Genomic DNA, 14,251 nt, shown 5'->3' with positions numbered 1-14,251 from the left:
ATGCTAACCGTACCCTGAAAGCAATTTCAACTCACTTTGGCATTGAAGGAAATTTACTTTTAGTGACTACAGACTTGTGTTTGGACACATCAAAACATGAGAGAACTTCATCCATTTTTGTAGCACGTCACATTGCGAAGTTGAAAAAATATAGCTTGTGAAGTTATTTCAAACTGCACCATTAAGACGGTCTATGCTTGATGATGTATGGCAAAATAAATGTATATTATCCGAAAGTAAGTCATAAATCGTCTCCGGTGGGACATAAGCATCCATCAGGCCAATGAAAAATATGCAGACAAACTGCTGACCAGTGATTACCTCCCAAATCTATCAATGTTCCTGCAGTACTATTTTTTTTTTTTTCAGATATTAACTGTTATATTCAGCAAGAACACGTTAAAATTATCAAAAGTGACAATTCTTTTGTGTTTTGAACCTTCTATTCATCAGTAAAAAAATACTGGGAAAAAAAAAAATTATTTATCAATTTTGTCATCACAGATATAAATTCAATTTTAAAATATATTGAACTGAAAAACAGTTATTTTAGATTTTAATAATATTTCACAATACTAATATATTTGTAATCATATAAATGCAGCCTATTAGATTTTTCAAAAACATAAAAAAAGAATATCTTACCAACCCCAAACAGTGGTGCATGTATAAATTAACATTAAACTAGATCAATAAATATTTTAAAAGCATTGTTCATTGTTAGTTTATGATATCTAATACTTTAACTAATGTTAACAAATTTAAACATATTGTAAAGTATTTCCAAATTAGTCATTTCAAAATTCTCTCCTGTGGTGTGTTTTTTGTTTATGCAATTATTTTTTCATTTTACCAGTGAAGGAAAGGAACAAAAGAACCTTTTCATGGTTTCAGCTACACAATACTAACCAATGTTCTCTTGGCTTACGCAAGCTTCCATGTAGAAAACACTCCCGCTTTGACATTTACAGCGGGGTCTTCTTAAAAATTGTTCAATTTCCATGTGGACAGTTTTAGTTTGAATAAAAATTCAAGCATCTATGTTTGTGCTTCTGTGAACATTCTAAGATGAAAGACAGGGAAAAAGATGGAAGGATTTAAAAATAAAAATAAAACTGAGAAGGACAGGGAGAGAAAAATGTGTGGTGAGGTGTACATTGGGGATCCTAGCAGTGCACAGAGATGCTGAGCTGAACTGGCATATAATCCATACTCCACCATAGGCTTCAACAGCAGGAAGTACATGCTATAACTGTAATATGAAATCAGCAGAGAAGGGCTTTTATGCAAAATTGCCTCTTCCTCTAATGAAGGGGAACTAAATGTTCTGTCAAAAAGGAACATCAATGGGTTCAAAAAACATCCCACCTGTTAGGTAATTCAACAACTGAATCAGATATGGTAAAAAAAAAAAAGGCCACAAAAACATGTATTGAGACAGATTAGCAAAAAAAGAAAAAAAAGAAAGAAAAGGAAACAGGAATCAATAGGGCATGATTCTATTAATTTAAGACTTTTAAAGACCTTTTTAATAGAACCTTGTGTGAAATTTAAGACCACCCCTGTGATGGAAATACGCATTATATTACATGCGTATATGTAATATTTAATGTGTTTAATGTAAAAAGAAAACAAAATATCATTGTTATCAAAAATGCTATTTATTACTATGATATACAGTGAACTTTTCATATCAGCTGACAATATCCCATACAAAATATCCCCACAAAAGCACCGCATCACCGAGATTTTTCAGTGTTTTCAGTGTTCTATCAGCTTTTACATACTTATATCTGCATGTTTTTAATATTTACTCCAAGATGTTATTTTCTTATAAAGGCAATTTTCACATTTGAATCTTATTAAATGTATCTTTCATGTCAAATTCTTACAGTTCATCAAAGAAATCAATATACACTACAGGGCTGTTACCAATCAAATTAAATAAATGTTATGAAATTAATGTTTTAAATAAAATTTTGAATCTATATATAAGAAATGTTTGGGGAAAATTAAGCATGAGACTAAACCGATTAATTCAGTAACAAAAACGCCTTGCGTTGTTTGGAGAATGTGCAATACTTTTGTTCTGATTTTTGTTTGGAACTATTTTCATTGGTGAAATAAAACCAAATAGTCAATTGTGTCTAAAATGTAAGCAACACATGCTTCATTACTTGTTTGTTGAACTAAAATCAATGTAACATTTGCAACTGTAAAAATATACAGCAAAATAGCTCCCCTGTCATGGTATGTTACTCAACTAAATGATATTATAAATAAACTAAACAATTTGAATTTTCAACCTCAGTCTGTTTGTTCTATGAGATTCTTTATATGCGCCATTATGCTCAGTTGATTTGATTTCTCCATGAAAGTCTCTCACAGAAATATCAGAAATACACTATCTAATATCAATCACTGTTTAAGCTGATTGTAATAAAATCAGAATGCATCACTAGTTATTTTTTGTCATTTAAGTTTTAATGAGGCTAACTGTCCCATCGGGCAAGTAAAATTCTTGAGCCATTTTCAGTAAACTTGCATTAACCCATTTAAAAGCACACTAGGATTCTGGTCAGCTAGCTGGTGTTCGACTGAATTCTGCTACCGCAATTCTTACTAATGACAGCAGGGGAAAAATTCTTCAATCTGTACAATGATTGTAAACCATCACTGGGTCTGTCAGACTGAAGAAAGTTTTGCAGTAATGTGACCAAAATATTTAAGACCCACTGAATCTGAATTTAAGACATTTTAAGACTTTTTAAGTCACTCTGTGTACTTACATATTTCCCTTTTGTCTCAGTGGCTGCTTGCTGGAAAATGGGCTGCATCCTTTTACATACGCCACACCCTAAACGCAGAAGAGATTTTACAGTTTAAGGTGCATTAGTGAAAAAGGTCCTGAGCCTATTGCCACAAATGTAGCAATGAATGAATCATAGCTCACACAGATGTCACTTTCAAAATGTCACTTTCCATGTGACCAAGTTGAAGCATTGCAAAATGTGTGTGTGGGAATCTTTCGCCCTTACTCGAAATTCATGGATGCACACATTCCTATTGAAATGACTAGATTTCACATGCAACAATTTTTCAAACAATGATAAAAGTGACCATGCCATGTTTTTGCACAGAAAGGCTGCACAATATTACTCAATATTAATATTATGATACCATGTTCATAGTTATACACCAAAGTTTATTATTTACATTACCATTCAAAAGTTTGGGGTCGATAAGATATTTGAATGTTTTTAAAAGAAACCTCTTATGTTCACCAATACTGCATTTACTGTATCAAAAAAAAAAAACTGTAAAAACTGTAAAATTGTGTAATATTTTTTACAATATAAAATAACTGTTTTCAAATGTAATATATTTCAAATTGTAATTTATTCCTGTTATAAAGCTGGATTTTCAGCAGTCTTCACATGATCCTTCAGAAATCATTCTTAAGTGCTGATTTGGTGTTCAAGAAGCATTTCTCATGTTAAAACCTTTCCAGGATTCTTTGACAAATATACAATTCAAAAGAACATGCATTTAAAATGCAAGTCTTCTGTAACTTGTGCAATGCCTTACTATCACTGTTAATTAAGTTAATATAAACATATATATATATTTACCAACATCAAACTTTTGAAAGGTAGTGTAAGTTTAAGTATTTTATCAAATGTAATAGGTAATAATGATAGTCTTATTAACCCTATGGCTACAGGTTAAGGTTAGGCACTTTTCAATGGATGCTACTGTTTGGAGTCTTGGTTCCCAACATCTGTCGATCTAAATATGATTTTGGCTGATTTCTAATGAGCTTTTGGGTTCCTCTGAGCACTACATGAGGAATTAAGATAAATGAGAAAAGTCTTTGGAAGTTAAACTCTTGTTTATGTCACAGTGACAAATGCTGGACATCTTAATGACATCTCGACTGCATTCACAACCTTCATTGATTCAGGCACACACAATCACACTTCACAGGATTTGTTTTGCTTGAACATGGCACTTCCTGCATGACTGCACACAGTTTGCATCAGATGAAGTGTTTAGCGGTGGATGATTACAGACAGAGGTGACTCACATGGGGCGTAAAACATCATGAGGATGGGCCGCTCCTCTCTTTTCAGCAGCTTCCGGAAGTCCTGCAAACCAAACAGCATGAAATGAGTTTATCAAACACTCTGGGCTGAATGGCTATAAACTTTAGAAATGTTTTAGGTCATCTCAGTAAAAGCAACAAACAAGGGTAGAGATTTCCTGGCCTCTTTCTTTAATGTGGCATATTGCATCATTACTTCATCACACACCACACTATTGCACAAAACAAAAAAATGTCAGAAATTAGAAATTAATGTTCTCTTCGAAGGTGTTTCAAATCTTTCATTTCTAAAAAGTGTGTCTGTTGATCGCCATCTGTAGAATGTGATTTCTGTTATCTGTCTTCAGATTTAACTTTTTTCTTTTTTCACATACCCAAATGGTCTAAAAATGTTAAGGCTAGGGCATTTAATACCACACTCCTGAATACTCAGTCCATCTGCCAGATTTAGCCTCTAGAGACTGAAGAATAGACAGGCTCTTCTGTTGCAGATTGTTCGGCTACAAGTCTTTTGTTCTGTGTGAAGTTCCCACACCTGATAAATACTCAGCAGAAAACCGATCTTTGCTGCAGTGAGCTTTAGAGAGCGATACTTACCTTCTCTGACTCGATGTGAACAACATCTTTAGCCTCAGGGTTCTCCTCCCACAGGGGGGGACCTGAAGGGTCTTTCAGGAATGCCACAATGGACTAAAAGTGGTGAGAGAATAGATAGAAACTTATAGAAAGATAAAAAGACATCATCGTTCACGGTCATAAAATGGTCAACTCGCTGTATGCATTTCATTTTAATTGTGAATCATTGTAAGATTAGAGCAATGGTTCTCAAGTCCAGTTCTCGCGTTCCACCGCTCTGCACATTTTGTATGGATCTCTTATCACTTCAGACGTTTATTCTATTCGACCATAAGTGCCCTGCAAAGTGGACTTCACAGGATATTCAACCATGATTCCAGTTTGAAGGGAGCATATATGTCCCATTCTATGCATATTAAAGTGTGTGAGACATGAATTTAAATTGTATTTATTGTTTTTATTGTTATTATGTTACACTTCACACATTGAATATTGTGTAGGGAGGCACCATGTCAATCGGAACAATGCTCATGCATCTCTCATTTAACGAGCTGGTTATCGGAATCAGGTACAAAATATGCAAAATATTCAGAGCGGTGCTACGTGCAGACGAATTGAGAACCACTGGATTAGAGGTACGGATCTAATATTTGCATTAAAGGATGTAGAGTACACTATAGTTCAAATGTTTGGGGTCGGTAAATGTATTATTATAACTATTATTATTTTAAAGAAGTTCTAAAGAAGTGTGATTTAACTTTAACATAAAAAGTGCAGAGATTTATCACTAATGAAAACGGGTCCCCTCTTGTGCAATTACTTTAATTTATCTCCTAATCTATGTATGCAAGACATTAGGAACTAAGCACTCCCTTGACATAAAGTGCTCAAAGTACGGCTTTACTCCTGTAGCACTGGAAAATGAAGAGCAATATGTGATACTTAACAGCAGGTGCATTTAATAAGAGCTCTCCATTCTTTCCACACCAGTGGTGCCAGTGAGCATGTCCCATCACTGTCTCATCATCCAGCATAACTCAGCTCATTCATTTTTAACATATTCACATTCCAGAGTCATTCATCAATGTCTTGTCACATTCGGTTATAATTGTGACCCTGGACCAGAAATCCAGTCTTAAGTCGCCTGGGTATATTTTTAGCAATAGCCAAAAAAACATTGTATGGGTCAAAATTATCGATTTTTCTTTTATGCCAAAAATCATTAGGATATTAAGTAAAGATCATGCTCCATGAAAATATTTTGTAAATTACCTACCATAAATATATCAAAACTTAAGTTTTGATTAGTAAAAAACATTGTTAAGAATTCATTTGGATAAATTCAAAGGCGATTTTCCCAGTATTTTTATTTTTTTGCACCCTCAGATTCCAGATTTTCAAATAGTTGTATCTCGGCCAAATATTGTCCTATCCTAACAAACCATGTATCAATGGAAAGCTTATTTATTCAGTTTTCAGATTTTGTAAAATTGACACTTAAGACTGGTTTTGTGGTCCAGGGTCACAATTGAGCCGAAAGATGTGTGGAGAATGAGATACAGTAGGTGAGAAAAAAACCAATGGGAGACAAGTTTGATTCATCTACTTATGAACCAAGGGCTTCTGGCTCTGGTGCTTGAGGCCGAGTACTATGAAATAACAGCAATGGGAAAACCATGGACAAGGAGCGAGTAAATAGCAACAAAGAGTGATTCATCCACTAACAGATGACAGAGTATGCATCCGAAAAGGCACTGATGCTATTTAGTGAAAATGCAGGTTGTCATCCATATGTCTAACAAAGAAATAATGATGAATTGGATTCTGAAAGAGGCTTTCAAAAAAGCTGTGATCTGTGTCAGAGATGACTTCATCAAAATACAATTTTCTGAGTAATTACCTTAAACGTTGCTGGTCTGTTATATTCTGTGTGGAAGGTCCCATCCCTAAAAGCAACACAAAATTAAAAGATGAATTGCTGTGCTCATGCTTCTCAGTAATAATCATTTGTAAGACCTCCAACTGCTATTGTTACAGTACATAAATCTCAGAAAATTAAGACTGTTCTTACTTGTAATGCAAGACATCAACTCCATTGGTTTTCGAACTGGGGTCTACCTTGACTTTTTTACAGAGTTTGCGACCTTCTGAATCCCTGTGGAGGGGAACCGACAGAAAAATATATGAATATACAACAGATTATACTTAACAGATTCACATACATAATTTCTTTGATTTTCATTTCATTTTCCTTCTTTGAATTCAAAGGACAATGTTTTCATTATGTTAGCAACCTCTGAAGGACCTATGAAAGGTGCACAACCCTGGTGAAAATCCAAGGAAAAAGAAGTTTAAAGCAACCAAGTGTCTTCAAGCACAATCGATTAACTTCATGCTTTTTGTGCAAACTCAGAGGCGAAAGTGAACATTAAGTCATAGTGAATTACCCTCAACAAATATTATAATCACATTATTCTATTATAACAGAAGTCCTCGAAGGACATTTGTCATGCAAATTGATGCAGCCAAAAAGTGAAGTGATACAATTAAAGTCCCAAGACATTAAATAAATTGATGTAGCAGCAATACAAGATCGCTCATGGGATGCAACAGATGACCACAGCATTAAGTTAATGTAAGGGCCAATTCTAAGTTTTGTCAAACCCTGTCATTCTTCTCTTTTTGAAGGACAAGACATTCAGCTGCTCCAGTGTATTATAAATTCTGCTTGCTCTAATTCAGAGCCACAGGTCTCTAGATAAGAAGAGTTAAGTGTTTTTTCTTCCCGCTCTGCTATAGCAACTCCTTGCAGGAGAATAGCATGCTTCAAAAAGTCCTGCTCATAATGGATTTTGTACAAGTATGTGGTACTGGTGATAGGCATTAGGGCACTTTCCACAATGCGCTACACTTTGAATCCCAAGACTCTTTTAAAGCATTAATTCCATGCATTTATTGTAAGAAATATTAGGTATCTTAATTTTATGTTAAATAATAGTTTGTGTAGTGTAAAAAGTAGCTATAGTTAAACATATGTATGCATGTCTTTATCTCAAGAAGTAAAATCCTTATGACCCTTTCTACATGATTAGAAGAAAAACATTTCAGTCCATTTGATTAATTTTTACACAGACTGAATTCATTATACTCAGCCATTAAAACCTGTTACTCAAGTTACCCTTAAGAAATTTATGGGAAATCATAGAAAATGAAAAAAAGAATACAGAACTGCTCGTATAAAACTTTAGCTTTACCTCTTGAAGTTTACCATCAAAATTTTCTAAAGGTTAACCAACAACTTTCACTGGCCAATTGCTGAAAAAAACCCCATAAAAGCGTCATTTTTAGGGTGTTTCTAGCCCTATTTTGTATCCTATTTATGGAAGAGTACCACAGATGGATTCAAAAATCAGTGCTTTCTAAATTCACTGTAGGGTTGGGCCGATAGACGATGCCATCGTCCATTGCCGATGGCTGATAGACATCACAATGTTTTGAATGCACGACCACTTTAGTTTCACTATCACTTTCGAGATTCACGATCGAACGTACTCTGTTTCTACTATGGAGTGGCAGTACTTACCACACATTTTACAAGATTATATGATTGTCAGTGGTAATGAGGATCTGCAAATCATTCGCCATCGTCCTCAGTCATCTCTCCTTACACCGTGTCTACACCAGATGCGAAAGTTGTCGTGTGGCGCTGCGCCACATCAACTAAAGACTGTCTGCACTGGACGCGACACAGTGACTGTTGAAAATCATTTGAAATTTGTGTCAGCACGTCATAAATAGAACGCGGCAGCAGTTTACTGTCAGGGATTTGTGCTATCACGCCGCATCCAGTGTAGACAGCATCACTGATTATAATGAGTCCTATTGACTGATCTATATGTAAAGGATCTCTATTACAGATCAGTGGTTCTCTAGTATTTTGTCGTGCCGTGCCACTTGCATCCGGTTTACACACTGTGTTAGGAATCATTAGTTGTTTTCCCTTATAAGGATTCATGCTTCGGGCAGCCCCCTAACTCCTCCCCCCACCAACGATGTCATCGTCCATCGCGATGTTTCACTGTAGACATCGTCCGATGCCAACTTTGTAAACATCGCCCAATCCTAATTCACTGCACAAAAAAAATGAAAGCTCAAGTCCGGATAAATTCATCTTTATCATACAGCCAGTGACAAAAAATTAAAACAGCAACAAAGCACTCTATCTTCACACTTGCACCTCAACAGAACCTGAGAACAGAAAGGACCCACAATAACCTGGTCCCACTGTCAACACAAATACAACCCCCCACCCCCAAAGAGATCCAGATCTCGCCATTGTAAAGACTCCCCTTCCCTTGAGCGATAATGAGCAGGAAAATGTATTACATAAGGACAAATAGGAGCAGAGAGGACTCAGCAGCAATCTAAAGCCCCATGCTAATGGAAATTCAAAGAGACTGAATTCAATTATGCTTCTGACAGCATCCGCCCCCAACCAGCTCCATTGCTTAAAGGTAGATGAGATGCTATCATTATTGTTACACATTTCCCACATAACGCCGTTGTGGGAGGACTGAGAGAGGTGCAGCGGAGATCAGAGCTCAGTCTGTCAGGTGGGAAACTCAATTAGACATGCTGTGTGTCGAACGAGCTGACTCAGGATCACAGATGGCAATGAGCACACATGCGTAGATATGCCCCTTCATACCCTCCCCAGCCCCACAAACCTGTTTGGGATGCCAAAATAATTGGCCATCCTATTCTAAAGCATGAGGACCAGGGGACAAGTCAATAAGTTTTGCTTGCAGGGGAGTTTGAAAGTGGACATCCAAGGGTCAAAATTGCTGAAAGAGGCTAGTGCGCGTCGAGTGGACAAATTGTGAAGTTGAAAACCAAGTAAAGTTTGAAGGTTCTGAGAAAAAGTCGCTGTTTTTTTTCTCTCCAAGTTTTCATAAAAAATCCCATTGGATTGTTCAGATTCCAGAATTATTGCATTGCCATTTTCTTCATACTGATCTCGCTCTGTCCATGACCTACTTCTTTAATGGTATCCCCCAGTGGACTGCAGCTGGCCATCTCTCAGGTCCCTGTCATCTGTAGAAAACATGTGGGCGTATCTCTCTCTGCTTTGCTCTACCACACTGCTGCCTGCATGGAGTTACTTTTTTTAAACCCGTCTTTATATAAGTTCATTACAAGGGGACCCACTGTACCCAAGCCGGTCTCAAAAAGGTCCTTTAAGGATTGGCTAGGCTAAAACAATTTTTGTGTGTGTGTGTGCTTAGCTGCTAACAAGATAAAGTTTTTATTGCCTGCCTCCTCCTACCAATTACCACCTAGCCATTGAGAAATGATTCAGAGACCAAGTTTTTATTGCTTATCATCAGAAACATCAAAACAACTTTTGTGATATCTCTTTCTCAAAGCACAGGCAGACAGAAGATGCTGAGCTGTGACATGCCATGAGCTGAACAATGATGCAATGGAACAAGATAAACCACAGTAATCCAAGGTAATCACCACAGACACAACCTGTGTACATGAGCTAATTATTTAGGCTTGGGGGTCATATTACAAAGAATATAAAAGGGTTTTCCACACTTTCGTTTAAAAAAAAAAATAGTTCAAGGTTCTACATAAACATACTTTTTGACTAGAAACCTCCTTGTGAGTCCAAAAAAATTGTCTATAACCCTCATACCGCATTTATTGCATCACACCTAGCAGAGACAGTATTAGAAATAAAGCAACACCAACGAGTTGATCAGGACGTCAACTGCCCCAACATTAGTGGAGAAAAATACACTATAGCAGTAACCAGCTCAAATAAAAGAGCTAAATCAATTGGTACTCACCCACAGTTCACCCAGGCGATGGTACCCTGACCTTTCACGGCCTGTGCCACATCAGACAGCAGCTTTAATTGAGCATCTCCAGACGAAGCTGAGGACCCAAAAAACACATTTAGATGACTGTAGAAAAGACATGTTGTAGAAACTGCATGAACTGCTTCCCTCCGGTAGAAGATACAGTCCCAATGTGTAAATCAAATCAATATGAGAATTATTTTGTACTGTTATCTTTGTTTCTGTTTAACAAGTGTTTATCTTGATAGGTTTTTATTATGGTTTATTTTTATTATTGTTTGGTTATTGCATGTATATGCAGCAACGTAGTCCACAACAATTTTCCTTCAGACGACAATAAAGTATACTACTACTACTGTAAAACCTTTACATATCATAAGCTTATATCGAGTGCATGCGAATGGTCTCTAACACAGTGCCCATGACACCTGGTAGCCTGCATGGAGCCTGCATGTCACCTGTAGAGCTCATGCTATAAATAGCCTCAATTATAACGCTTAATTTCCCATCTTTTCTTTTTTATAGTACATTATATATTTATATATTAGACTGCATGTAAACAGATACTCAGAGCTAAAATATATTTACAGGGGAATATATGAATGCATGCAAAAATAGAAAAAAAAAGTCTACAAATGGAATGTTTTCACAAACAAATATGATTCATTCAAATTAGACAGAGACAGTAAATTATGCAAGTAGTTTCATGTACATTTCATGTCTTTCATTCTTTACAAAAGATTTACATTTCAAATAAATGTTGTTCTTTCTGTTCATCAAAGAATCCTGAAAAAAATTGATCATGTTTCCACAAAAATATTAAGCAGCACAACCATTTTCAACATTGATAATAATAAGAACTGTTTAACTTTATCATTCATATATATATATATATAGATATATAAAATGACAATTTACAATTTTTATTTTAATATATTTTTATATATATATATATATATATATATATATATATATATATATATATATATATATATGTATATATATATATATATGGTTAGTAAAATAGTCATTTTAAATTGTAATAATTTCATAATATTTCTGTTTTTCCTGTATTTCAGATCAAATAACTGCAGCCTCAGTAAGCATAAGAGTCTTCTTTCAAAACAGTAAAAAATTCAGTAAAACATAATAAAAGGGTAATTAATTTAGTCAATTACTTTATCTGAGACTTATCCCTTTATAAGCTATTATATACCTCTATACATACAACAATATTTGGTGAGTACATGAATGCAGATGTCCATAAAATGTAGTTCCTTCAGTTTTTTTTTGATTGGTGCAAACTCAAGGTCACATAAAAAAGCAATCTGGTCTGGAAATGAAACACTATTGATTACATACTGTATTCGTGGTTGTACAATTGCACATCCAGCTGTTGTCAGAGCAAGCACAATTCTTCCAGTGTTTACTTGGTGATAAAAATATAGGTAGTAGAGCTAAAAGCATTGATCAAATGGAAATAAATAAATGATAAAAAAAAAAAAAATCTGAAAAGGTGAATGTTGTTCTCCATTTTTAAAAGCTTTTCCACCAGTAGTACTAACTTCGAAACAGCAGAACAAGTGTGAAAGTGTGAAAGTACTATGTGTGAAAACACAGTGACAGATTTACACATTTGTGACAGTCTGGGATCTTTTACTACACCACTGAACCCACAAACTGCTTTTCTTCCCATTAAATCACATCGGTCAAGGTCAAAAGCACAGTGATTTCTGTAGTTCTGTTTTTCAGTTCGAAGGAATGAGTTGAAATCTGTACCCTTTTGATCACCTGATCATGAATGCATTCCTGCATTTTAAAGGGACTATCACAGTTAGCAGGATGCATCTAATGGAAATGCTTCACAGGATGAGAAGCGCTAGTCAACCATCAATCAAACGCACTGTTCGATACACAGTCTTATCCAATGACCTCATGTGCTCGAAATGAGTCGTGAATTATGAAACAAATAAATCTTGCACAGCAAGGACCTTGAGAAGCTCTTTCCCTTGCTTTGTGGGTGGGAGATTGTTTATAGACCATTCATCCATACAGTACCCATATATGGTGCTTTGCCTGCTGGTTCTGCTAATAACACCCAGGAGAGATGCAAATGAATATGCAGTGTTGGGGGGTAGGATTTTTTTTTTTAATGGCTGGAAGAGAGCTATGCATTAGAGTGTTTAGGAGTTTAGAGTGTTGAAGATCTTTATGTACTTTGTCTATGGACATAAGATTTAGATTTTCACATCTAATGAGTATGGCAAGTAGAGAACGCCAAGTGTGCTTCACAGAAGGTCAAGTATCTAAAGGCGCCAACATGCTTTTGGCAGTGAAAGCAAAGCTGACCTACCTATTGTAGCATGACAGGTCTGTTAGCATATAGCAGAATCATACCTGCTCAGTGCATTTTCCCTTAGGGGGTATAACACATACACTTCTAGCAACGCAAGCTTGATTTTCTTCATTACGTTCTGAAATGTCTCAGAATGCAAATCACAATTAATGTACACACTGCATAACCATAAAGAATCTGCCTCTATGGGCGAGTTTTCTCTTTCAGGTTAAACACTGTCATGGCAGAACGACACTCTGAAGACAATCCTGCTGAGCAAGTTAAAGTCAGCATGTTTATAGCTAACACAGGGCTCAACAGTAAAAAAATAAAAATAAAAATCTTGCTGTTCCAGTTGGGCCAGTAATTATGATTACTTGTCCAGTCAACATTATCACTGGCCCCACTACAAAAGAACTAATCCATTTTTATTTTCAGCAATGTACACTACTGTTAAGCAGTCTAGGGTCAGTAAGATTTTTTGTATATATTTTTATATATAAATGTATTTATTTTTGATAGACATCGGTTGTGCTCACCAAGGCTGCATTCATTTAAAACTATAGTAAAAATAGAAATATTGTGAAATATTATTACACTTACACTATATGTTAACTTATTTAATATTTTAATATACAATTAAATTTGTTCCTGTGAAGGCAAAACTGAACTTTCAGCAGCCGTTATTTTAATCTTCAGTGTCACATGATCCTTCAGGAATCATTTTAATATGCGGGTGCTCAAGAAACATTTCTCATTATTATCAATGTTAAAAACAGTTTTTGTGTAAACCATGATACTTTTTTTCAGGATTCTTTGATGAATAGACCGTTATTAAAGACAAATGTTTTTGAACATACGTTTTGTGACATTATAAATGTCTACACTGTCAGTTTTATCAATTTAATGCATCCTTGATGAAAAAAAAAAAAAAATTTAAAAACGATAAATTTATTCAAAATGTATTAATTTATTCAAAAAAAGTATTACTTAATACTGACCCCACATAGCATAGTCTAGTGTATTTATATAATGTTCCTTAATTATTTTTTGCTAGTGAATTTTTTATAATATTGCTTACAGTGGGTATAGAAAAGAAACACCCCCTTTATAATAATCACATTTTGTTGCTTTGCATCCTGAAATAAAGATGGACACTGTTGTGGTTTTATCCAGCTGCATTTACTCATTGCAACTTATAACATGCTAGTGAAAGATAAAACACCAAAAAAAAAAAAATAAAAAAAAATAAAACACAGAATCACTGAGTTGGAAAAAGGATCACCTCCTTCCTCCCTCCCTCCTCATTAAATTATATGGCCTCAACACCAAATGATATTTCTGGTGGAAATCCAATACAGCTCACCA

General features: G+C 35.2%; 1 protein-coding gene across 1 annotated transcript in view; it reads right to left on the bottom strand.

Moving 5' to 3' along the window:
• pdia5 (protein disulfide isomerase family A, member 5) overlaps positions 1 to 14,251 on the bottom strand; it is a 52,810-nt gene that overhangs the window by 28,865 nt on the left and 9,694 nt on the right. The window contains exons 3-8 of the mRNA XM_042764081.1: positions 10,537 to 10,624; positions 6,753 to 6,836; positions 6,582 to 6,627; positions 4,703 to 4,795; positions 4,088 to 4,148; positions 2,790 to 2,857 (exon numbers count right to left, since the gene is read on the bottom strand). Coding sequence (XP_042620015.1) covers positions 2,790 to 2,857; positions 4,088 to 4,148; positions 4,703 to 4,795; positions 6,582 to 6,627; positions 6,753 to 6,836; positions 10,537 to 10,624 — 440 coding nt within the window. The remainder of the gene's footprint in view (positions 1 to 2,789; positions 2,858 to 4,087; positions 4,149 to 4,702; positions 4,796 to 6,581; positions 6,628 to 6,752; positions 6,837 to 10,536; positions 10,625 to 14,251) is intronic.

This window comes from Cyprinus carpio, chromosome A9, assembly GCF_018340385.1.
Source record: "Cyprinus carpio isolate SPL01 chromosome A9, ASM1834038v1, whole genome shotgun sequence".
NCBI lineage: Eukaryota > Metazoa > Chordata > Actinopteri > Cypriniformes > Cyprinidae > Cyprinus > Cyprinus carpio.
The sequence above is the reverse complement of the archived record's forward strand: the minus strand, read 5'-3'. Positions and strand labels throughout refer to the sequence as shown.